The sequence below is a fragment of the Mustela erminea genome, chromosome 5 (assembly GCF_009829155.1).
Source record: "Mustela erminea isolate mMusErm1 chromosome 5, mMusErm1.Pri, whole genome shotgun sequence".
In the NCBI taxonomy this organism is placed as follows: Eukaryota; Metazoa; Chordata; class Mammalia; order Carnivora; family Mustelidae; genus Mustela; species Mustela erminea.
Window position 1 is genome coordinate 103,833,321 of NC_045618.1, and position 26,069 is coordinate 103,859,389.

The 26,069-nt window shown below is 34.9% G+C and overlaps 1 protein-coding gene across 5 annotated transcripts in view; it reads left to right on the forward strand.

Annotated features, from left to right (window-relative positions):
* Positions 1 to 26,069, forward strand: part of KTN1 (kinectin 1) — a 108,109-nt gene that overhangs the window by 35,432 nt on the left and 46,608 nt on the right. For all 5 annotated transcript variants that reach the window (XM_032344296.1, XM_032344298.1, XM_032344299.1 and 2 more), the window contains exons 3-14: positions 2,188 to 2,325; positions 3,808 to 3,978; positions 4,964 to 5,094; positions 10,622 to 10,738; positions 12,750 to 12,890; positions 17,746 to 17,852; positions 18,667 to 18,799; positions 20,101 to 20,188; positions 23,136 to 23,302; positions 23,698 to 23,766; positions 25,223 to 25,260; positions 25,963 to 26,053. In XM_032344296.1, coding sequence (XP_032200187.1) covers positions 2,188 to 2,325; positions 3,808 to 3,978; positions 4,964 to 5,094; positions 10,622 to 10,738; positions 12,750 to 12,890; positions 17,746 to 17,852; positions 18,667 to 18,799; positions 20,101 to 20,188; positions 23,136 to 23,302; positions 23,698 to 23,766; positions 25,223 to 25,260; positions 25,963 to 26,053 — 1,391 coding nt within the window. The remainder of the gene's footprint in view (positions 1 to 2,187; positions 2,326 to 3,807; positions 3,979 to 4,963; positions 5,095 to 10,621; positions 10,739 to 12,749; positions 12,891 to 17,745; positions 17,853 to 18,666; positions 18,800 to 20,100; positions 20,189 to 23,135; positions 23,303 to 23,697; positions 23,767 to 25,222; positions 25,261 to 25,962; positions 26,054 to 26,069) is intronic.

The following is a 26,069-nucleotide window of genomic DNA, read 5'->3' on the forward strand; positions in this document are numbered from 1 at the left end:
GGCATAAAGAAGAATATGGAGTATTGTTGAACCATGAAATGAGAGGTTGGGAGTGGAAGGACACAAAGATGAAAAGATATGCAGGGGATAGACCATAATGGTTTTCGTATAGTGTTAAGGAGATGGGTTGCTGTAGGTTGGCTGTTGTTGAAGATTTTCAAGCTGGTTACTTTACATGGTCACATTTATATTTTAGAACTGTATCTTTGGCAGAGCTTGAGGAGAACAAGTTTTATGGGGCAATGTTTAATGTTGATAGACTAGTTAAGTAGACTAGTTAAGTAAGAGGTTAAATAGTTAAGAGGTTTTCTGAAGTTAAATTGGAGGATTGAACTATTGTGATGAGAAGAAATAGGAAGTAGATGAAAAGGGTGCCTGGTTGGCTCAGTTAGTAGTGCATTCAACTCCTGAGTCCAAGCCCCACCTTGGTCATGGAACCTACTTTGGGGGGAAAAAAAAAAGAAGAAGAAAAGAAAGTGGATTAGAGAAGACTACAAAGTTAAAAAAAAAAAAAAAAAAGATGACATGACTAATTGTATTAGAGAAGGTATGATGGATTAGGAGAAGGCAGGATCAAAGCTAATTACCCAGTTCTAAGTTTCTCAAGGTTCACATACTAAAATCATTGAGCTAAATCTGGCCTTGCTTTCTGTTTTTTTTTTTTTTTTTATGGCCCACGAGCCAAGAATAGTTTTTACATTTTAAATGATTTGAAAAAAATTCAAGGAAGAGTAATACTTTGCTAAAGTGGAAATTATATGAAATTCAAACCTCTTTGTCCATAAATAAAGTTTTTCTTGAATGCAGCCACTCTCATTCATTAACATATCTATGGCTGGCTTTCATACTACAACAATAGATGAATAATTTTGACAGAGTCTGTGTGGTCTGTAGAACCTAACCTATGTAATGTTTGGCCCTTTACAGAAAAAGATTGCCAACCCCTGATTGGTAGATGGTTGGTAGCCCTAAGACTGGGAAGGAATACTGGAGAGAGAGGGGATGTATATGGAGAGGAGAATGCCTTCAGGTTGTTTCAGGTTCCTATGAGGGGCCCCTTACCTAAGGAGCAATTTAGGATGCAATAGGACATGTAAGCGCAGAGGCATAAAGCTAGAATATAAATTCAGAAGCCTTAAGCATGACAGTAGTCGTCGAAGTTATGGCTGTAGATAAGGGCATCCAAGGAAATTATTTAAATTAAAGACTCTACCCCGAAGAATACTCACCATGAGGTCTTCTGTAGGAACAGCTCACATAGGGTCTGAAAAGGAATATTTCAAGTGTAAGAATTATAGGAGCTGATAGAGAATTTTAAATTTATTTTGTCGTAAAATAAACAATAACATACAGTTTACCATTTTAACCATTTTTAAGTGTATAGTTCTGTGGCATTAAGTACATTTACATTCTTATGCAGCCATCACTACCAGCTATCTCAAGAACTTTTTCATCTTTCCCAACAGAAGCTCTGTACCTATTAGCCAGTAATTCCTCTTTCCCGTCTCCCCCAGACCCTTGCAGCAGCCATTCTGCTTTCTATTTCTGTGAATTTGACTATACTAGGTACTTCATATCTATGAAATCATATGTTATTTGTCCTTTTGTGATTGTCTTATTTCAGTTATGGAGAGGAGAGAATTTTAGGAGGTAGAAAGCAGTAGTGTAGAATGCAAAATAGAAGTCAGAAGAATTAAAGCATATTGGTATAGCATAGCATTTGGGACACTAGGTGGCTGTGTAAACTCTTTCATGGATATAATGAAGGAGATAAAAATCAGGTCTCAGTCAAGAAATGATTGGTAGAAAAGGAAGTACAGATCATTCTTTTGTCAATATTAGAAGGAAATGGGTGTGGGAAGCTAGGAATTATAGTGGTGGAAGGGTTTTATTTTTTTAAGATGGTAGAGATTTGAGCATGCACATAGGTTGAGTAGATTAAGAGTGGCTCAGAATTGGGAGGTAAAAGAAGGAGCAAGTACTTAGAAATCTTGATAAAGTTAAAAACAGGTATAACCGTAAGAAAGCTAGAATGATGTTTACAGTAGAGAGTTTCAAAATTTGAAGGTAAAGCATTTAGGGAATTATTCATTAGTAATTGAATTTTCTGTGTTTGCTAATTATTCATTAGTAATTGAATCTACTGCATTGTTTGCTGTAATGACTTTTCATTTATTTTCAATAAAGATGATCAGGATAAAAAGGTGGAAACTCTTCTGGCACCTTCAAAAAAACAAGAATCATTACCCCTCCATCAAGAGACTAAACAAGAAAGTGGATCAGGAAAGAAGAAAGTTTCTTCAAAGAAGCAAAAGGCAGAAAATGGTGAAATGTGTAGATACATATTTTATAAATACTAATCCTAGAGAAGTAGACTAGGACAAGGACCCTAGAGACCTTGCGTGCTCTTTAATTCCCAGCTTAACGTGTACTATAATAACTGTTAATGCTAATACAAGTCCAGGGATCTCTTGAGCTTTGGGGTTTTGTAGTGCTTTGACAGATGGCCAGGGTCTAAGTTTGTGATGAGGAAGTTAATCTGAAATTTAAAAAGGACAAAGCATTTATTAAATATTCTCATTCTTAATAGAGTCTTGGAAATAATGTAAATAGCATACAAATTATAGAAGAACAGTATTCCTGAAACATTTGTACTTTTAAATATTGCTTAAAGATTTTGCTGGGGGACATTGACTAGATCTGTCATTATCCTATAGTCCCAATTATTTCCTAAACATAGCTTGCATGTATATATAGGAAGCGTCCAAATAAGAGTGGTGGGGCAATTTTTGTGGGTTCAGAATTGTCTAGAGAAGGCAGTTAAGAAATGATTGTAGATTAAATCATGATATTCAAATAATACTGGGCTGTGATATCAACTATTGCTAGAAGATAGTATAATTGGGAAGGGAAAAGATGAAATTCTATTATTTGTATTAAAATTATAATGTATCAAGCAACCAGATAGAAAATATACTACCCTCAATAGAAAAATACTACCGTCAAATATTTGATGATATTAAATATTTATTAAAATTTTAAATAAAAAAAATGTGCCCCAATTTTTTTTTTTTTTTTTTTTTTTTTTTAAAGAAGTAGAGAGAGATTTCCATATGTGTGTGGAAGTTTATATCTCTGGTCACCAGACATCAGACTTTAATGTTGACACTCTTAAAGTTCTTCCCATTAAAATCAGGAACAAAGTATAAGGAGGGTTCCTACCTCCACTTTTAATGTTGTTTTGCAAATTTTAACCAGTTTAGTAAGATGTACCATGGAAATTATAGGCATAACTTATAGAGATGAGATGATATCTGCAAGGAACAATGACTGATTCTTGTACCTAGAAAGTGACTCAGTTAAAAACTAGCAATTGCAGTAAGAATTTAGTAAAGTACCAATATAAATACAGATTAATGGTTTTCCTTGGGCACTCATTAAATGTGGATGTGGATTTAATGAGTGGATTTAATGTGGATAAAATGTGGATTTTTGGTTAAAAAAGGAAGAAAATGAGAACTAACTAAAATGTAAAGGATGTAGAAGAAGAAATCCTAAGATACAATTAAAAAGATATGCTAACTCACTTTTAGATAACTTAAATGATTTAATGTAAAATAATATTGAACGGGTACTGCTTTAGACTGTTTGACTTGTTAAATGATAAAAGAGGAATTTAAAGCCAAGTTGGTGTAGGATATTTGAAAATAACTCCATTTATCATTAAACTTAAATGTGTGTGCATGTCATTAATTACTGTTACATAAAGCCGTGAATAATTGTAATTTTGTTGAATTCAAATTGCAGCCTTGGTAGATGAACCCCTTATTCATGCAACTACTTATATTCCTTTGATGGATAATGCTGATTCAAATCCTGTGCTTGATAAGAGAGAGGTTATTGATCTAATTAAACCTGACCAAGTAGAAGGAATCCAGAAAACGGGGGCTAAAAAATTGAAGACTGAAACCGACAAAGGTAACACATAGCATGCAACAGTTTGTTGTATTGAAGAAACACATTTTTGAGTTCTGGTGGAGTCGAGGAAATTTTCTCATAGAAATAATGAATTGTAAAAGAATAATAGAATCTTTGTACTAAAAGGCTTATTGGTGGTTTCTAGTCCAGTCTGCTAAGTTTTGTAGAGCTGGACTCTTGAATTTGACTTCCCTAAGATTTCACAGTTGTTTCACTTTGGCTGTTGTCTCTTGTGAGGTTTCTATGTTAATTCACAACCCATCTTTTACTACTATTTTCTTAACAGACTTTATTTTTATTTTTATTTTTAAGAGCAGTGATAGCTTCACAGCACAATGGAGTGAAAAGTACAGAGAATTCCCATATACGTGTTGTCCTCACACATGCACACATCTGATTTTTTAAACTTACCATGTTACTGAACTATTATAACTCTGGGCTTCTTTTGGTCTAATGGGTTGCAGTTGCTTTTTACAAAGAGGAAGTTTGTACTTGATATTAAGAGCTTCCTGGGGAAATTGGGTGAATCAGGGGATGCTTGATGCATGGATTTTTTTTTTAATGTCAAGATTGTTTGTATTTATATAATATTTATAAAATTAGATTTTTTAATAATTATCTTTGTGCTTATTTTCTCCTGTAAAATTTGATTCATATGTCATGAGTATTAAATGAGAATATTAATGAACATATCTGGTATAGATATCAGCATACTAGACATTTGAATGTTTTTAAAGTGAGGGCATATTGGCACTTTAAAGTATTCCACAATTTGACCAAATTTTTAGTTAATGTAATTATTCCATAGTATATTAAAGACGATGAACTCTTTTTTCTCTCTTGACTGGTAAACATTTTTTGTTGTTTGACCTGAAATGTAAATCTGTTTTGGTTATTGACTTTCTGGGTCAAGAAATTTTGATGCTTAGCTTTGCTGAAGTTATTACTTGTGTTTCTTAAATGCCAACTTTTTATTTTTTTAAAGAAAATGCTGAAGTGAAATTTAAAGATTTTCTTCTGTCCTTGAAGACTATGATGTTTTCTGAAGATGAGGCCCTTTGTGTTGTAGACCTGCTAAAGGAGAAGTCCGGTGTGATACAGGATGCTTTAAAGAGGGTAAGCATATTTTTAATCATGGGCATATTTGGGAACAGAGATGAGAAGTTCATTGAACAAGGATTCCCTGAGTCTCCGTTGGTTAGACGTCCAGCTCTTGGTTTCTGCTCAGGTCATGATCATGGGGTTGTGAGATTGAGCCCCATGTCAGGCTCTGTGCTGGTTGTAGAGCCTGCTTGAGAGTCTCTCTCTCCCTCTACCCCTCCTCCTCTGCTTGCACTCTCCAACAAAAACAAAAACAAACAAAAGTTCGCCAAATAAGATTTTTGCTTAGAGGAATAAATACACATTCCTATCGTTCAGACTCCAAAGCACAGTCTTATTTAATTCCAGAATGGCTTCAGAAATTATTTCTTATATCCATACTAATCATTATACTTATTTTGTCAGGTGTTGAGTCATCTGATATTTTGACAAAAATGAAGTGCTTATAATGAGTAAGATGATTTGATGATTTATAGGATTTTAAAGTCATTTGGCACTTAACCTTGCTTTGCACTGCTTGGAAGTATTGAAGGCAAGGTCAGGTGATTTCTGGGTAGACTATATGGAATGTTTCTGTGACTCAGTATAGCATACTTCAGAGAACCTGGGAGTGTGTGTGTGTATATGTATGTATATGCATATGATATCATACTTCTAAAATAAGTGATTTGGATGGTAGAATTACTACTATGACTGACTAAAATATGTTAAAAAACAAAAACAAAAACAACACCACCACCACAACAAAAAAACCAAAACAACCCCCCCCCAACAAAAGACAATCCATCGAGTTAATATTTAATTTCTCATGAATCATGCTCACAGTATACAATCATGTATACTGTGTCATACTGAGAAAGGTGATAAGTTTTCAAGTGTTACTTGTGTGAGATAAGATGACATGGTGTCTGATATTCAATATTAGATATTGGACTTAACTGTTCTTATTCTAAACACCCACATACTAACACACACACAGCTAACCACTTACCTGCTTTAAAACCATGAGTGGCTTCCATTTTTTCTTCAGTCCAAGCCATCCCCCTCACCTGATTACTTTTTAGTAGTCATAGTTGATGTGTCTGTATCATTTCCTCATAGAAGGCTAATGTGAATTTCCCTATCTAAATTGTTCTCTCTACTATTCTTTCTCCTAACTATATGGACTTTTTTGTCATAGCATTTATCATAGCATATTAAGTGTGTCTATACTTCAGAGGATCTGTTGACAGTGTATTTTACAACTCTGGCATTTTATAATGCTTTTTGAAGGGTCTCCACATGGTGCCAGCAATGGCCTAGAGTAAACAAGGAATTCCAGGGTTTATCAGGGTATGTGTGGTGACTATGTGTGACTTTGGCTACAAAATCGACTATTCAGTTCCAAGAAACTTTCTTGAAATTCTTATTTGAAGAATTTGCCCTTTCGTTTACTTTATTTTAATTGGGTAAGTGTATATCTTAAAAGGGTTCTTAGTTATTTGTGGGGATAAGGGAAAAGCCTCTAGCTGAAGTTACTATGCCGAATGTTTGAAATTACTCCTTTTTAAAATTGAAAATAATTGCTTTAATTGTTCTTTTCTGAGGATGTTGGTGGCTTATGGGGGCAAGAATAATTATTTTATTGTCTGAGATTGCTTTGAACTTTAGAGACTGGGTGGTAAATGAGCTTCCCCTTGATAGCTGTTTTAGGCAGGCCAAAGAGGAAGTTGGGTACTCTTAATGATAGCATTTTAAAATAAGAGTATTTTGCAGCTTCACATTTTTCCCCATCTTTGGAACTATTTGTTTTTTTGTAAAATGTTCTGGAACCACTGGAGTGGTTCTGTTCTCACCTGTAGGGATTCAGTATCTTTGTCCTCTGTAACTGCAAAAGTAAGTTTAGTTTCTCCCTTTCCTGTCATAACAACTGCCTTGATCAGACCTTTTAAGAGATGGCAGAGTTCTAGGTATAAATAAATACCCACTCCTAATAAAGATTGCTCCAGGTAAAGGGTGAAAGTAAGTGCAGGAGCACCAACACAGGATAGAGATATAGGAGTTAGAGGACTTGCTGACCAGTTGGATACGGTGACTAAAGAAAGGTCTAGAACGAATGCTTATTATTCCTCGAGTCACTGGATAGATTGTGGTGATTGCGGTATTTATGAACGCTTTGCTGAGCAGGAGAGTGTAGAGGATTATGAAAAATTTTAGGAAGTTGTTTTAGGCATCCTTTGGATCATTTAAGTGGGTATATTCATTTCACAGTTGAATATATATTTTCTGGAGTTGAAAAAATATTACTTAGGGTGTGACTTAGGAAAGTAATCTATCTCCAATGCACATGGTAAATGTGTGATGTGGGGAGTGCTAAGAAGGTTTAAGAATGAGCCCTGAGAAACATCAACATGTAAAGATTAGGTAAAGCCACCACAAAGAATATGAAGAGGAGCAGCAACACCAGGAGACAGTGGAATCACAGATGCTTAAGGCGGATAGAGAGTTCACAGGTGAGGGGGAAAAGTCAGCAGTGACCTGCTTTAGAGAGATCAGGGAGGATTAGGATGGAAAAATTAGATGTGATATCCTCAGTAAAAGTAGTTTCATTGGAGTATTAGACTGTAAATAACTGTTGGATAAATAGGAAAGGTGATAATGTGTCCAGTTTGAATAATCTTAGATGGGAAGAGGAGAAAAAGCGATAAAGGGGTTGCAGACTTGAAGAGGAGATTTTATGTTGTGTGCATGTGTGCTCGCATGTGTCTTTATCTTTAAAGTACAAGACACTTGTGTTTTATATTAGACCTAGGTTAATATATTGGGTTCTGGAGTCACATTTCCTGGTCATATCTGAGTTCTGCTATATTGAGATTTATTTGGCTTTAGGTAAGTGACTTAACCTGAGTGCCTCAGTTTCCTTATTTCCCAAATGGGAATGATAATCAGGTTTTGAAATTAAATGAAATAATATATATGCTTAGAGTCCCTAGCATACAGTAAATGCTCAAAAATGTTAACTGTTAATGTAATTATTAGTAAGAAAATATTTGATTTGATAATTTGAGTTGATTATTAATTTCTTAGTGTTGGCCTTTAGATATACTTGCCTCAATTATGTGATTTACAACTTTAAATTTTAATTCTTTTGACTCTGTGCTATATAACAGGAAGAAGTCTGCCTACTTAAATTTTTTCCTATACTTTCTCCTTTTTGCCTCTAAACTTTTGTTAATTATAGCACTTGTTTGTCAGATACTTAGAATACTTAATGTTTGTTTTGTGACTGTAATTTTCATGTTTGTTTTAGTCATAGTTTCACAGATTAATGGTGGGTTTAAAGCTTATCTGATAACTGTTTTTGGACATAGTTTCTATGTTCGTTTCTTGGTTGGCTGAAGTTCTTTTTCTTGAAATTTCTTCAAAAAGGGCTCATAGGAACTATATTTTCCAAATTCTGGCAGATGAAAATGACTTTTTTGGTCATTATATTTGAATGATAATTTGGTGGGGTATAATATATCTGGGTTTCACTTTCTTGAGAATTTTTCACTCTTGCTTTACTATTCTCTACTCATATAGCTGGATAGATGTCTGAAACCATGCTGAATTTTGTACTCTTCTCATGTAGTTTTGTCAGACTACACACTCAGAATAAAAACATCCTTTGGGCAATCTTTCCAAGTATTTATTATTTATTGGACTTTACCAGTGTCCACCTACTATACAAACATCAAGGGATTCAGCTTCTTTTAAGTTTAGCAGTAAATTTAATACTGTTTTGGCCTTGACACCTGTGTCCTCTTTCAATATTTCTTTGGGTAAAGCATGTATTTTCAGTCATGAGATTTGCCCCTTTAGCATAATTGAAATAATGGGTATCGATTAAGTATATGCCAAATCTTTACCTGTTGTTTTTATCTTTCACATTTTAATCCTTAAAAAAAAAAATTTTTTTTTTTTTTTGTTTATTTTTCTTTCTTTTTTACTTTTCTCCATCCTGGGTGCTATGTTTTACTGTAGTTCAGCAGCGTGTCTTTTTCTGTTCTCTGCTTCTAGTTGGATTTTACTTCTCAGATGGTATAATTTTTACTTCCGGTTTGGGTTTTGCCAGCTCATATTTCATCTCATTCTCTGGTCTTTTCTTTGAGCTTATCTATTCTCATGAGCTCTGTTCTTTGTTCTTGTTTTTCCAAAAGTGACTGCTGTAAGATTTTTAAAAATCCTGGCAATATTTTTTGACACAATTTTGTCTGCTCTTTTACAATCCTTTTTTGGTGATTTTTCTTCATTTGTTGCTTATTTTTGTTATTTTCCTTCTGTTTTTCATGTATGTTGCATAGACTTGATTTTCTTTTGAAGATTTTTTAAATTTATTTGAAGAGAGCACAGAGGGAGAGGGAAAAGCAGGCTCCCTGCCAAGCAGGAAGCCCAATGTTGGGGCTGGATCCCTGGATCCTGGGATCATGACCTGAGCTAAAGTAACATGCTTACCATACTGAGCCACCCAGGCGCCATGACCTTGTTTTCTTTTTAATCAGTACTCTCAGTGAGGGTGTTGCTCTTGGATCAGCTCTGTGCCTGGAGATTGATAATGGAAGGACCAAGGGTAGCTGCTGTTTTCCTCAGGCTGTGTGTGAAAATAAGTTCTTTTAGCCTTTCCATCTTCTCAGATAAAAAACTTCACTACTACGGGGTACATGGGTGGCTCAGTTGGTTAAGTGTCTGCCTTCAGCTGAGGTCATGAGCCCAGGGTCTTGGGATCGATTTCTATATTGGGCTCTCTGCTTAGTGGGGACTCTGCTTCTCCCTCTGTCTGTCCCTTCCTCTGCTTGTGTGCTCTCTCTTTCTCTCTGTCAAATAAATCATAAGAAAAAAAAAAAGATTTCACTGTGGAGTCTCACTATAGAGAATTTCTCTCGACTCTTCCTCACTAGCTGCTCACTTTGTAAAGTTTGTCTGTCTGATTTCTTCTTTTCTTGCTTCTTGAGCTCTCCTTCCAAGAAGATTCTTACCTTCTGTCTTTGTTCCTGATGTCAAGTGGAAGATTGTTGGTTTTTCGTTTCAGGATATGCTGGTTAATTTCAGAGAACTAGGCACTGGGGCACTTCTGTAGTCTTGTGTATTTTGACAGGGTTGTCAAGCACTTGTATTTGATCTGCACTAATTTTGGCAGTCTTTTCTGATGTACGTTTTGATATTACAGATGATTGTTTCATTTTGGTTGTTCTCATTTTGGTTTTATATTCCTCTTTTGATCTTTTAGGAAGAGAAGAAGGAGATTGCTATCTTGACTCTGGGTTTAAAACTGGAGACTTAAAATTCTTTGTAAAAAATTTATTTCTTGGTTGTTATGTATCCTGTTGTATGCATCAGAATATAGAATGATACAGTGACTTTCATGAAAGTTATTTCACTGAGTAGTACTTGAACATGATTCTGCTTTATATGTAATTGTGAACTCTGCATTGGCCTAAGAACACTTTATTAGATACTTCATTTTCATAATTTTCAGTAGCTCATGTTCACTCTTACTAATTCTGTATTGATTTCCTAATTGTAGTCAAGTAAAGGAGAATTGACTGCACTTGTACATCAGCTTCAAGAAAAAGACAAGTTACTTGCTGCTGTGAAGGAAGACGCGGCTGCTAGTAAGGATCGGTGTAAGCAGTTGACTCAGGTGAAATTCTTGAATTTAATGGTTATGTGTTCTGAATCAAAAGCAGTGAGGGATTTCAGAAATTGTAATCACAGAAATTGCTTGTTATAGCAAATTTATACCCAGTAAGAGTCAATTTCTTACAGAATTGTGGTGATTTCTCACTTTTTCATATTGTAACCTACAGTTGAATTACAAATTTAAAATAACAGTACTCCTAAGTGTATTAATTTCAAATAACAGAAGCATTTGGGCATTGGGGGTATGTTTCAGTTGGGTCTGACCTATAATTAGTTTCTAAGGAAGCATAGAACTGGTTATTTAAATCCAGTAGGATAAATGTGGAATTCTTAATAGCTAATTTTATTTATAAAGGTTCTTGTGATAAATATTTATAATTTTACTCTGAGAGGTTAAAAAAAACCCAAAAAGCCTTTAAAAATTATGTAAATATCATGTGAAATGATAAAAATTTCTAATTAGAAAATAAGTCCTGGGGATGTAATGTACAGCATGGTCACTATAGTTAGTGACTATACTGTGTTATGTATTTGAAAGTTGCTAAGAAAGCACATCTTAAAGGATCTCATCATGAGAAAAAAAAATTGTAACTATAATGGTGATGTTAACTAGACTTATTGTGATCATTTTGCAATATATATAAATATTGAACCATGTTGTATATCTGAAACTTACATAATGTTCTGTGTTAATTATATCTCCAAAAAAAATTAGGTAGACTTATTGAAATTCTATGGAAAAATGTGGTCTTATTCCTCCTGAAGTACTTGTTTCTCCTTTTAGGAGTTAAATACAGTAAATGAGGTTTTTTTTTAATCTTTCATAAAGCTACTTGATGACATTATGAGGATGGCCTCATTTGAATATAATACCTTTTATGTGAATTTGAAGTAAATAAAAATTAATGGAAAAACTTGGTCAGATTAAGATTAATCGAAGTTGTTACTCAATAAATGTTACTAAAATAGCATGTTTCCTTAAGATTACACACTTTAGTACAGTTTTATGTGGCTATAATTTTCAGACTATAATTTAAAGATTAAGAAGTTATCCACTTTGTAGAATTCATTGAGCTATATATACTTATGACATGTGTACTTTCTTCCTAAGTGTATAACTCTTATGGGAGGAAACCATCAGTCCCTAAAAGTTTTAAGTTTTGGCGGTGCCTCAGTGGCTCTTTCAGTTAAGCATCCCACTCTTGATTTTGGCTCCGGTCATGTCTCAGAGTTGTGAGATTGAGTTGTGTCCCATGCTGGGCATGGAGCATACTTAAGATTCTCTTTCTCCCTCTTGCTCTGCCCTACCCCCATCCCCCACCCCTGCATGTGCGCATATATTCACTTCAAAAAAAAGTTTAAAACTTTTCAGTTTCTTAGAGGAGGGAGTATAAACTGATGATGTCTGCAGGTTAAATTTAAAGTTGGTTGGCTCTCTTTTACTTTGGTAATATTTGTTCTAGGAGTTCATAATAGTTGGAATACAAAATGAAATCACCCTTTTAAGATTTGATTTGGGAAGATAATAAAACTTGGAATTCTGATATTTTACTTTTCCTTCTTCCAATCTTCCATTCTACTATAAGCATCTTTTTATCTTTTCTCTTAGCAAAGGGACTTCTTTTTTTTCTCTGCTAGGTTATTTTTTTTAAGGTCTTTATCTAAACCCTAATTATTTTGCCTTAAAACTATTCTTTCTTATAATCAAGTTAGAATGTAGGAATTATTCTAGGTTTAGTTCTTTAACTCTTAGACCAGAAAGTAGATTTGGAATAAGAGTAGATGGAACAACAAAGTGTTTATGAAAGTAGCTGGTGTAAAGCTAGATGCAGGTAAGATGCAGAGACAATTTCTTTTTTAAACCTTTGACCTCAAGCATATACTTATTACAAAATTCATGATTGTCTTACTGACATCAGTTTTGCTGATGCTAAAATGTTTTTAAAATTATAATCTTATGGTATTTATTTTTAAATAAGTTTTCATCATTTTTTTCTGGTTTATTCTTCTAGGAAATGATGTCAGAGAAAGAAAGAAGCAATGTGGTTATAGCAAGGATGAAAGATCGGATTGGAACATTAGAAAAGGAACATAATGTATTTCAAAACAAAATGCATGTTAGTTATCAAGAGACTCAGCAGATGCAGATGAAGGTATATTTTTATTTTTTGAAAACAAAATGAAATTTTGCATTCATTAATTAGCAAACTTCAGGTGCCTAATATGTGCAGGGGTGTGTGCTGGGCAATGGTACAGTGACTAGTTAAACTGGCTCCCTGTCTGTAAGTAAGCACCTTTTTGAGGTAGATATGAGGCAGAGGCTCAAAACTGACAAGTAAATACTCCATTACAATGTAGTAGTCCTGCCTTATCCCTTTTCACTTTCTGTGGTTTCAGTTACCATGGTCAACTGTGGTCTGAAAGCAGATGATTCTTCTGACATACTGTCAGAGGGTCAGTAGTAGTCTAACACTGTGTCACAGTGCCTCCGTCATTACCTTCCATCTCATCATGTAGGCATTTATTATCTCACATCATCACAAGAAGGGTGAATTCAGTATAATATATTTGAGAGAGAGAAATCACCTTCATGTAACTTTTATTACAGTATATTGTTGCAGTTCTATTTTTAGTTACTAATCTCTTAACTGTGCCTAATTTATAAATTAAAGTTTGTGATATGTATGTATGTATGTATGTATGTATAGGGAAAAGACATAGTATACCTATGGTTTAGTACTCTGCAGTTTCAGGCATCTACGTGGGGATCTTGGAAGGTACTACCTGTGGATGGTGGGGGATTACTGTAGAGGTAAGCAGTGGATGCTTTGGAACTATTGAGATGGGGAGTAGGGAAGAGGAGGATTATAGGGAAGACTTATTAGAAATGATAATGCAGACTATGTTGAATGTTTTGAAACAATTAGGCATTATCAGGTAAAGAGTGAAGAAATGGGCAGTGAGTTATTGGTGTGATTCCTTAGTCCCATTCCTAGAGGTGGTTGTTCAGTGAGTCTATTTTGGGGCCCAGGATGGAACTTTTTAAAATTTTTTATTAACATGTAATATATTATTAACCCCAGGGGTACAGATCTGTGAATCCTCAGTTTTACACACTTCACAGCACTCACTGTAGCACATACCTTCCCCAGTGTTCATAACCCAACCCCCCACCCCCCACCCCCGGCAACCCTCAGTTTATTTTGTGAGATTAAGAGTCTCTTACAGTTTGTCTCCCTCCCAATCCCATCTTGTTTCATTTTTTCCTTCCCTACCCCCCACAGCCCCCAGCCCTACCTCTCAAATTCCTCATATCAGGGAGATCATATGATAATTATCTTTTTCTGATTGACTTATTTCGTTCAGAATAATACCCTCTAGTTCCATCCATGTTGTTGCAAATGGCAAGATTTCATTTCTTGTGATGGCTGCATAGTATTCCATTGTATGTATGTATATATATATATATATATCTCACATTTTTTTTTTTTAAATTTATTTATTTGACAGGACAGAGAGAGAAGGAATAGAAGCAGAGGGAGTGGGAGAGGGAGAAGCAGTCTTAATGCTGAGCAGGGAGCTTGATAGGGGGCTCGATCACAGGATGCTGGGATCATGACCCAAGCAGAAGGTAGACGCTTAATGACTGAGCCACCCAGACACCCCATACCACATCTTCTTTATGCATTCATCTGGGTTCTTTAGGATGGAGCTTTTTAATGAGTGCATCCCAAGTGTTTTTGATAGAGTTTGCCCAGTGATAACAGTTCATAAGAAATGCAGTAGAAGTTGTGTTTGGAAATCAAGGGTAGAGTGAGGAAGAGATCTAGAGATGCAAATAGAGGCCCTGTCTTAAAGGGCCTTATATACCTGAAGACTGGGGAGCTACTAAAAGAGTTTATGGAACTCAGTGGTGTGATTATATTAGTATTTTTAGTTATTACTCTGCTAGCAGTGTGGAGAGTGGAATGAGATAATTGCAAGGCTTTTGCAGGAATCCAGGTCCAAGAATAAGGGCCTAAAATCAGATGTTGACAATGAAGGGTTGAGTTTGAGTGATACAGAAGAGTTAGTAGATTGGGCTTAGTAATGGAGTGTAGGAGAGAGCAAGAGAGAGAGCTGATAACGAAGGGTGATGACTCCTAAGGTTTTGGCCAAGTGACTTGTCTCTTGTCTTACTTCCACCTCTCTTCTTTCAGCATTTCAGAAGGTTCAGTTCTTACTGTCTTTTCTACATGTTACTTGTTTTCATGATTCCAATTAAGTCTGGTTGGTTGGTTGGTTCTCTCTCTCTTTCTCTAAGATTGAAATACCATTTTTATCGTTGATGAAGAGGCTGTTGAAGAACATGGTTTGTGTTGGCTTATCTATTGGGTGTGTAATATTTAGCCTATATGATCTTTCTGGGCCAGTGATTTTTTTGAATTTTTTCCATTGCTAGCTGATGGTTCAATTTGGAAGCTCTCGTCATCACCTCAAATTTAACATATGTCTAAGATCAAACTCTTGCTTTTGATCAAATTCTTATTTTCCAACATCCGAGGCATTATTATCCTCATGCTTGAATCGTTTTGGTTTTTCTCTCTTGCCCAGTTTACAGTTTTTTTCTGAAATCTTTAAGATACTTTATTTCAAGGTACTCTTGCATTCATTCAGTTCTTAGATACTTCCTTAGTTTATTATTTCATACTGGAATAATTATAGTCGATTTTTAATCTCTCATTTCCATTCAAACACGTAAGTACTGTCAGATATTTATTTCTTAGATATTATTTTGATCACATTGCTAGTCTGTGAAAAAATATATTCTTTACAACTTTCAAAGTCCCAATGTTTTCCACAGAAAAACACTAAAAAAGAAGAAGTGAATGAATCTGTTGTCAGGTTCTTATAATATCCACTGCTTTGTGCTTTCACTTGACCTGATCCTCTGTCTTTTCAACCCCGAGTGGTGTGAGATATCCTTTCCCATTAATAAATGGGTTATTGAAGAATTGATTTTCCTAGTTTCAAATTATTTTTTTCTTTTTCTTCTTCTTAATTGACACTTACTATTAAGTATTTGTAGTACTCTTATTGAGGATGGAAGTTGATTTATTTTTTTCTTTTTCTTTTTTGGAAGCCAGGATATAGGTTCTATGTGATATGTTCTCTGAAAGATAAATACATATACTTTAATTTCTCTCAATTAGGTTTTCTTAAAATTAAGATTATTTCACATTTTAAAATAAGACCTTTCCTTACGGGAATATAAGATTCGTGTTCTTTATGTCTTGGTTCTGTAATTCTGAAATAAGAAATAAAGGCCAGAATTTTTTATTTTTTATTTTTTTAATTTCAGTGTACCAGAATTCATGGTTTATGCACCACACCCAGTGCTCCATGCAATACATGCCCTCCATAATACTCACTACCAGGCTCACCCAACATCCCACCCCCAGCCCCTTCAGAATCCTTAGATTGTTTTTCAGAGTCCATACTCTCTCATGGTTCATCTCCCCCTCCAATTTCCCTCAACTCCCTTCTCTCCATCTTCCCATGTCTTCCATGTTATCTCTGATGCTCCACAAATAAGTGAAACCATGTGATAATTGGTTCTCTCTGCTTGACTTATTTCACTCAGCATAATCTCTTCCAGTCCTGTCCATGTTGATACAAAAGTTGTGTATTCATCCTGTCTGATGGAGGCATAATACTCCATAGAGTATATGGACCACATCTTCCTTATCCATTCATCCATTGAAGGGCATCTTGGCTCTTTCCACAGTTTAGCGACTGTGGCCATTGCTGCTATGAACATTGGGGTACAGATGGCCCTTCTTTTCATTACATCTGTATCTTTGGGGTAAATACCCAGTAGTGCAGTTGCGTGGTCGTAAGGAAGCTCTATTTTTAATTTCTTGAGGAATCTCCATACTGTTCTCCAAATTGGCTGCACCAACTTGCATTCCCACCAACAGTATAAGGCGGTTCCCTTTTCTCCACATCCTCTCCAGCACACATTTCCTGTCTTGCTAATTTTGGCCATTCTAACTGGTGTAAGGTGGTATCTCAATGTGGTTTTAATTTGAATCTCCCTGATGGCTAGTGATGAAGAACATTTTTTCATGTGTCTGTTAGCCATTTGTATGTCTTCACTGGGGAAGAGTCTGTTCGTGTCTTCTGCCCATTTTTTGGCACGATTATCTGTTTTGTGTGTGTGGAGTTTGAGAAGTTCTTTATAGATCCTGGATATCAGCCTTTTGTCTGTGCTGTCATTTGCAAATATCTTCTCCCATTCTTTGGGTTGAAAGGCCAGAATTTTAGAGAATAGATTTTTGCATGATGAATTTGCCATCTATTTGGTTATAGCTCAGTTTGTGACAATATGAATGTGTTAAGCATATTTTCAGTTTTTAAACTTTTGATTACTAAAATCTTTTCATTAAAAACTACAAACATAAAATTGATAAAGGATCAAGATAGGGTTATTCTGTAGGAGTCTGTTGGGTAGGAAAGAAATTCTAAATCTTTTATTTCTAAAACAACATTTCTATTTGTATTTATTTTACATTTCCAGTATGATAGCAGCTAACATCCACTTGCATTCTTGAATGTTGTGGCAGCTTGTATTTACTTTGCATTCACCACAATCAAAATGTAATTTATCCTTGGGGTGCCTGGGTGGCTCAGTTGTTAAGGGGCTTCCTTTGGCTCAGTTCATGATCCTGAGGTTCTGGGATGGAGCCCCACATCTGGCTCCCTGCTCGGCGGAAGCCTGCTTCTCCCTCTTTCAGTCCCCCTGCTTTTGTTCCCTCTCTTGCTATATCTCTCTCTGTCAAGTAAATAAATAAGTAATTATTAAAAAGAAACATAATTCATACTTTAAATTTGTTTATATTTATTTGAGAAAGATGGTCCAAACTTCATTCTATTGATGCCTTTTACATTCTCATTATAATGAAGTATGTTTTAAGTTAGCTTTGGCAGTCATTGTTTGTAAATCTTACGTTTGTAAAATACTTTCAGTTCCAGCAAGTTCGTGAGCAGATGGAGGCAGAGATAGCTCACTTGAAACAGGAGAATGGCATACTGAGAGATGCTGTCAGCAACACTACAAACCAGCTAGAAAGCAAGTATGTTCCCAAATGCTTTATTTTTAATTGAATGGCAGAATTTTTCATTGAATGGCAGAATATTTTCTTGAACCATCAAAATCGTGTTTGATAGTAATAGATTAGACTTCTGTGTTTTACATTTGTTTCTAAAATGAATTAATTTTCCAGAACAATTTTCTTGCTATGTGAAGAACCTCTTCAGCTAAGCTATGTGATAAACACTAGTGCTAGCCGTGCAACATTGTCTACAAATATATGAAACTGAATTTCTAAGTTTTAAAACACCTGTCCCCTTTAACAGCAGTTCTTAAGCTTTATTATTCAGAAAGGCTTCTGGCATGTTCATTAAAAAAGCATATTCTTGAGTCCTACCCCTAACAGATTATGATTTAGTGGCTCTGAGGTAGAGCCCAGGAATCTGCATATTAAGACATAGGCCTTGTGAAAGTCATGAAATTGGCCCTGGTCTATGCTTTGAGAAACTGTGCCTTCGAGAAGAGTTAGTAGCATGGTTACAAGAATAATAAGCACTCTGACTGATTTCAGTCGATTTTCAGAACAGCCGTTTTGAGGGTGACGCTGTTGATTATGCTCATGAGTATGTGGTCATCCATTTTTCTTGATTGTGGTGATTTTAGAATTTGTGTAGTTGTTACCAGGATGATTCACAAATTATAGTCAGCCAAACTTCATCATTAGTAGACATAAAACATTTTCTTTTCAATTGGCTGTAAGTGGAATTACTCAGAAAAACAGGTATCAAATATGTTTTGTGTATTCTTTTTATGTGTTTGTAATAACAGAAGGTTCCTAATCCAGTTACTGTTTTCAGGCAGTCTGCTGAACTAAATAAACTACGCCAGGATTATGCTAGGTTGGTTAATGAGCTAACGGAGAAAACAGGAAAGCTACAGCAAGAGGAGGTCCAAAAGAAGAATGCTGAGCAAGCAGTTACTCAGCTGAAGGTGATCTAGTCCCACCCTTTTTGTTATCATTTCATAAATAATGTAGATATTCAATTCAGGGACCTAAATGTGTATGTAGGTTTGAGAAATGCAGTTTGAGGTTTAAAGGAACCTGTAATTTAAGTACTCTGCCTGTGTAGACGCATGTGTAGTAACAAGAGAATTGAATATGGGCTTCAGACTGAAGTTAAAGACTGAAGAAATGAAAAATTAAATTTGCTGATTGACATAATTTCTTTGGGTGGTTAGGGTTCACATGTGAGGCAAAAATCAAGTAGTTAAAATTACCTTTAATTTATCATCCATAACTTGGATTTTTCAGTAAGTTCTTTAGAGCATATTTTTCTTCCAATATTGGAATAGATGATTTTCTTTTGCATAAGACCAAGAACTGCTTTAGTAGCTTTCACTTGAGCCATAGTATTAAAAAAAAAAGTCACAGATTTTTTTTAGATACCAGAAGGATACTTGGTACCATAAGAAGCTCATGTTGAGAAGTCATGCCTGGGGTTGCTTAGTCTACAGAGGAATAGATTTGTTTCTTTTGTACCTTATAGCATATGCGTATTGAGTAGAGTTCTAAATAGAATTGTCCTTTCCTCCTTTTACTGGGGAGAGGATTTATTGAACACATACTTTAATTTGTGTAAGTATATTAGATTCCTACCTAGGTCATTGGTAGAATCATACCTTAATATCAGTTTCAGAGTGGTAGGGGTTAAAAGAACTTTGAGAATAAATGAAGGTGGAAGTTTGTTTTCTTGGCATTTTCATGGCTCCCTCTGGGAGATTAATATAATTATCCTTTCTTTTATGCAAAATTTATCTTGCTGGTCTGTTTACTGCTGGCACTTAGAAATAGGGCAGTTCTATATGGATATGGATAAGGAGATAAATGATAGTAAAGACTATAGTCATCATTGAAGTGTGCTGGACCTCAAAATTTGAATTTTAGGTACCTACTGGGATTTAGCAGTAAAGATACTATTCTGTCTTTTGAAAGCCTATCAGCTGAAGAAAATAAAAATGGAAAACAGATCTTAACTAAATAGATCAGATAAATACATAGTAGTAGCTATAATGATCTACCTGCACAAATATTTGGTTTTTGTAGCTTGGAGGGTAGAATGACTGTGGCTGATATTTTTGTATGTTTTAAGTCTGGACATATCTGCCTGTTTTATTAATGTGGGAGACTGATGGAATAAGCAGTTTTATGACAAGAGTAAAGAGGAGGATGCTTTTTTTTTTTTTTTTTTAATTTGAAATCCTGTGATTATGCTGACTTACTCTTTTTCCAGGTTCAACTACAAGAAGCTGAGAGAAGGTGGGAAGAAGTCCAAAGCTATATTAGGAAGAGAACAGCAGAGCATGAGGCAGCACAGCAAGGTAAGGGGAGAGGTATTCATGTAAATTTGGTATATAATCCTGGGTTAAATTTGCTCCCCTCTTGGTATTATGCTAAATGAAATAAGTCAATCAGAGAAAGACAATTATATGATCCCTCTGATAAGAGGAATTTGAGAGGCAGGGCAGGGGGTTGGGGGAGTAGGGAGGGAAAAAATGAAACAAGATGGGACCAGGAGGGAGACAAACCATAAGAGACTCTTAATCTCAGGAAACAAACTGAGGGCTGCTGGGGAAGAGGAGGGTGGGAGGGATGGGGTGGCTGAGTGATGGACACTGGGGCGGGTGTGTGCTATGGGGAGTGCTGTGAAGTGTGTAAGCCTGATGATTCACAGACCTGTACCCCTGGGGCAAATAATACATTATATGTTAGTTAAAAAAAAAATTTGCTCCCCTCTGTATATATGAAGAAAGTGTGATTTGACATTTTTTGTTTAGGCCATTGAAAGTAGCTTTTGCACTTTCAGAGTACTTTATTTTTTTATTATTTTTTTTTTTCAGAGTACTTTATTTTTTTAAGAGTTGTTGGAGTTCCTAAAATAAATTCTCTACTAGCTTTATCCTGAAGCAATAAATTGCAAAGAAAATTATAGTTTATAATGGAGTAATAGGAATCTAGTTGTGTGTGTTTCCTTTCTGTAGTTATTCCCTTTGGTTCCTTGATTACCTCTTTATTTTTTGTTTGTAAAGGAGGACTGACTCACTTTCTGTATTGTGAAGAGAAAGAGCATTACCATTTCAAATAGCTGACTTAAAACAGTCTACTTAAATGCTGACTTTCATTACTTACTCTTAATTTGATGAATCCATCTGGGGGATAATGGAGCTTGTATTATGTGTATTATTTGTCACCGTTACTCCTTTTCTCCTGTAAGAGTCAGTGTAGTAAAATATAGTTCGAAACAGTAGGATAGATCATACAGTTTTGGGTTTTTAGACCTTTGGTTTCCTCTGATTCTCCATGCCTGCCATCCCTCCATTCCCATATTTACCTTTGGTTCAATATTTTAATATACCCAACATACTTAAAGGCTTTTTTCTTTATATATGAAGTTTATGTCAATGTTCAGATACATTAGCTTATTTTTTAAATTTACATTTTACATTTCATCAGTGAAGCACGTATGAATGTTGACAAAAGAATTGATCTGTAAACTGAATATATTTCTCTATAAACTATGTAACTGTAAACCGTAAAACCTCACTCTGACCAGAAGCAATCATTTTTGCTTCTAGTATTGTCTATCATATTTGTAAATACATGTATTATATGTACATTTACTGCTTTCCCTTAATAGGCATCTGTTGACTTTTATTACAGGAAATGAGGTCTTAACTCCCACACCATTCCTCCCACCTTCCCCTCATTCTGCCAGCGTGGTTATGCATACTTCTTGATCATGTCAGTATTCATTGTTGACATCATTATTACAGTGTAGCTTAGTCCTGAGCCAAGATAAATATTAAAACTGCAATTCTTCCCATGAACGATGTTTTCTTTCCTAGAGCTCATTACTGCTTTATGTTTTTAACTTGTTTGATTTTTATTTTATGATTTAAAATTTTACCTATGGTTAAACTATTACCCTCTCTCCTCAGCCTGTCTCTCAACATATGAGGTAGTGGAGAATCTTTTCAGATTTTCCTGGGGATATCCCTCTGGAGTCCTCTGTCTTCCTGTTTCAGGACTTGTTTGTTTTCTAGGTTGGCTCCATAGCTGTCTTCCTGAGACAACCTGGATTCTGGATAGATACTATGTTACTGTCATCTTTCTTGCTTTCCTTCTTCATTTAATTGCATATCTTTTAGTCCCATGAGAGCATGCCTCTAAGTACATTTGTTAAGGTTTTGCATATCTGAAAACGTTTTTATTTTTTCTATCTTCATGCTTGATTTTTAGTTTGGATGGAGAGTTCTAGGTTATTGATAATTTTCCCCACAGAAGTTTGAAGGCATTAATTCGGTGTTCTGACTTTTCACTATTGCTGGTAAAGAAATATTACGCTCTTCTGAGTTCCAATCCTGGATATGACCAGTATGTTTAATTATAAGTCCTTTTTTGAGTTCTGTTTCATTCTGTTATTAGTGTCTTGTTATGACAGGAACATCTTTTAAAATATACATACACTTGCATTTTCTTTTTTTCTCTGTATTTGCTTCTCTTCCGTGGTGGTTGTGGTGGTGGACTTGTTGTTTATTTTGTGGGGCTAAGAGGTAGCTCTCATGATACCTAGTACCTCCATTTCCTGAGACTTCCCAGATTTTTCAGACACCTTTCCCTTCCATGTTAGTGATCATCTATCTCCCCACTCATTTTATCTTAATTTCTGGATTTGGAGTTAATTCATTTTTGATTGCATCAAAGATAGTTTGTGTTTGTTTCTCATTTTTTGTTGTTGTTGTTTTGGGGTCATTGCTAATAAGAGAAGCAGAAAAAAGTACAACAGAAAAGTTGTATTTCATTCTACACCAGAACATTTGTCAGCCCTCAACACCTTTCTCTCTTTTCCAGGTAGGATACTATGGGGAATTTATAAGAAATTCATTAGATAACTTACTAAATTGTCTTTGGGGATATAAAGAATGCTTTCAAGAAATGATACAACGCTTTTAAGCATCCATGTACCATTAACTTAACACATTTTTGAGAATGTATTGTGCACCAAGCCTTGGGCACTGCTCTGGATATAGAGAAAAGGTAATTCTGATCTCAGAAAGTGTACTTTGTAGGCGAGGATAAGAATTAGTACAGTGTGGCAGGTTCTGTGATAAAGGTAAACCTGGACTGCTCAGAGGAGCCATGTGCAGGCGGGGGAAAAGAGGAGAGATTCAAGGAGTTTTCTTCTAGAGGAGAAAATGCCTGTGCTAAAGATGAATAGTAATAACCATGCAAAGGAAGAGAACTTTGTAAAATGCTGTTTGGTTACAGATTTACAGAGCAAATTTGTGGCCAAAGAAAATGAAGTACAGAGTCTGCATAGTAAGCTCACAGACACCTTGGTATCAAAGCAACAGTTGGAGCAGAGACTAATGCAGTTAATGGAATCGGAGCAAAAAAGGGTGACCAAAGAAGAGTCTTTACAAATGCAAGTTCAGGTATCTAATTCTCTTTTTGAGAAAATCTGTGTCTCTGTAGAAGAGAGAAGACCATCTACTTTATCCTAATTGTGGAGTGGTGATGAATAATTATAACTTAATCTTTGAGCAGTTGTTGCAATACGGTGTGTTTGAATATGTGCTTAAAGATGTCCTCACTCAGTCTTAAATTGTGTTAGATTAGGGACAACACAACCTATTCTTAATTTACCTTCTATATCAACTCTCAAAATATAGTGCCTAGTCATTGTTGTTAAAATTATGGCTTTTGGAATCTGAGAATGGCTTTTTAAAGATAAACATAAGTTTGTACCTCATTTAATTCATATATATTGGTATATTTGTTAATAGCATACTTCCTCCCCCCTCTTCTTTTTGGTCGTTATTTATGTAAGGATATTTTGGAGCAGAACGAGGCTTTGAAAGCTCAAATTCAACAATTCCATTCCCAGATAGCTGCCCAGGTAAATGTGCTTTCATATTGTTTGTCGTTACTAATATATATTATAATAATGATAACATATTATTACCAATATATAATATAAATACATATAATTTAATAATGATATAATAGAATATAATTCTTAGCCATTAAATTAATTGTCTGAATACCTGTTGAGTGCTAGGCACTGGATTAGTAGTTGGGAAACTAGTCTGTAAATCAACACTGATAGTCCTGAGAGCCCAACACTGTGATAATTATATATATAGTGTTGTGGGAAAATACCAAGAAAGAAGTCCAAATCCAACTAATGGAGAGTTTTTACCATAGGAGGAAGAAACGTTCATAATCTTGACTCAAACAGAAGAAATTGCCTAAATGGTATTTAGAATAGTGGTTTATGTATTAAAAATGCTTACTAAATACTCACTGGCCATAAGGGAAAACTTTATATACCCTCAGGTGGTAGCAGTATGTTAATAATATAATACAGTATGTTAATACATAATCTCAGATTATGTGTGCAAAAAGATCACTTTAAAACTTCTGTTTAATAAGTAGGGACACCTTCCGGAGTTTTGCAAGTTGTATTGTTAGACCTGTTATACTTTGGCAACATTGTTTTTTAACATAGATGTAGTCTAAAGTGTATATATCTATAATACAATATTAAAAAAGAAAAACTTCTAAGTACTTATTTCTATAACATGTACTGTTCATTTCAATTCCTCAACTTCAAAATTCTAAAAATTGTAGAAAAAGTACTAGTTTTTTCTACCTTAAAAAGTAATTTTAACATTAAAAACTTGTTCTTGAATTTCAGGCAATTTCAAACCCCAAAATTTTGAGATTGCACATATTTGTTTCTAGTTGTTTTCTTTGTAGAAACTGTAATAAAAAATGAACTAAGAATTTTTTATTATAGAGGAGGATGTTTGTACATATGTGAATGTACATGTGTATATGAATTACCAATTCAAAGTGGATTGAAGTCTTAAGTTATTAGCTGTGAGGTAGCTCTAGAAAATTTATCAGGAATTAAATAGAGAATGCTATAAGTATGTATTTGAAAAAGAGGAGCATGGTTATTACTAAATTACTAAATTAAGGTAACTTAATTGTTACCTTAATCATGAACTGTATCATTTCTTTATTGGAAGTTGTTATTAAGATAAAGATGAAACATGGCCTTTGTAGGTGTTTCTCTTTTATATTGTTACTTGTCAGTTATATAATTTCTAGGCCTGGCAATTTGTTTCATTTTAACTGCTTTATGCAGTGTAATTCCCTGATACTGGTTGTTGGTGATCAAGTTGCTTTCAGAATAATAGCTACTATTTATTGAACACTCATCATGGGCCAGATACTGCCTTAACAACTTGATATAAATTAATTTCTTTTAATTTTTAAAGCTGTTTGATTGTTGTACAACTTTTAGACTTAAATGCTTTTATGTTGATACTGTTTTCCTTTCTTAGACCTCTGCTTCAGTCCTAGCAGAAGAGTTACATAAAGTGTAAGTCTGCCTTTCTACACTTCTCTTATAATTGCTTAGTCACCACTAAATGATACCTGTTCCATCAAAACATGATTTGCTTTATATTCTGACTTATTCAGAAAATACTCCTACATAGATCTGGAGCAACTTTTGCTCTCCCCCTTCCCTCAGTGAGTTGAGTTCCTAAACATTGCACATTGCACATTGCACGAACACATTTGTGTTTTTATGTCTTCATCATAAAAAGAGTTGGGGAACCTTTTTTTTACGTGGGGTTTAGCAGTGAAAGAGAATTGTGATTTGAGATTAATGGAAGTAAATTAGTTTTTGTGCCTCATAAGTAGTTATTACCTACACTGTATTTTAACTATATGGAGATACCCAAAACAAGGTTCTGTTTTTAGTGTATTGTTTAATTTACATAGACATGGCTCACTTGAGTTCAGAAGATCTAAAATCTGGCTTTGGCATTACCAGGTTTGTGAGCTTGAACAAATTACTTCTTTTACCTCAAGTTTTAAAACAGGGGTATGTATTTTAGGAAGTTGTAGAATGTATATGATAGATACTACTAAACTCAAAGGAGCTACAGAAATGGAGGGTACAGATGCATGAGAAACTGCTTAACTAAGCGTGAGCATATTTAAGGCTTTTAATCTTTTGATTTGTGACTTGACTTCGAAATGTTTATTGAATATAAAAATGTACTTCCTGTTAAAGGATTGCTGAAAAGGATAAGCAGATAAAACAGACTGAAGATTCTTTAGCAAATGAACATGATCACTTAACAAGTAAAGAGGAGGAACTTAAGGTACAGTAATTCTGAT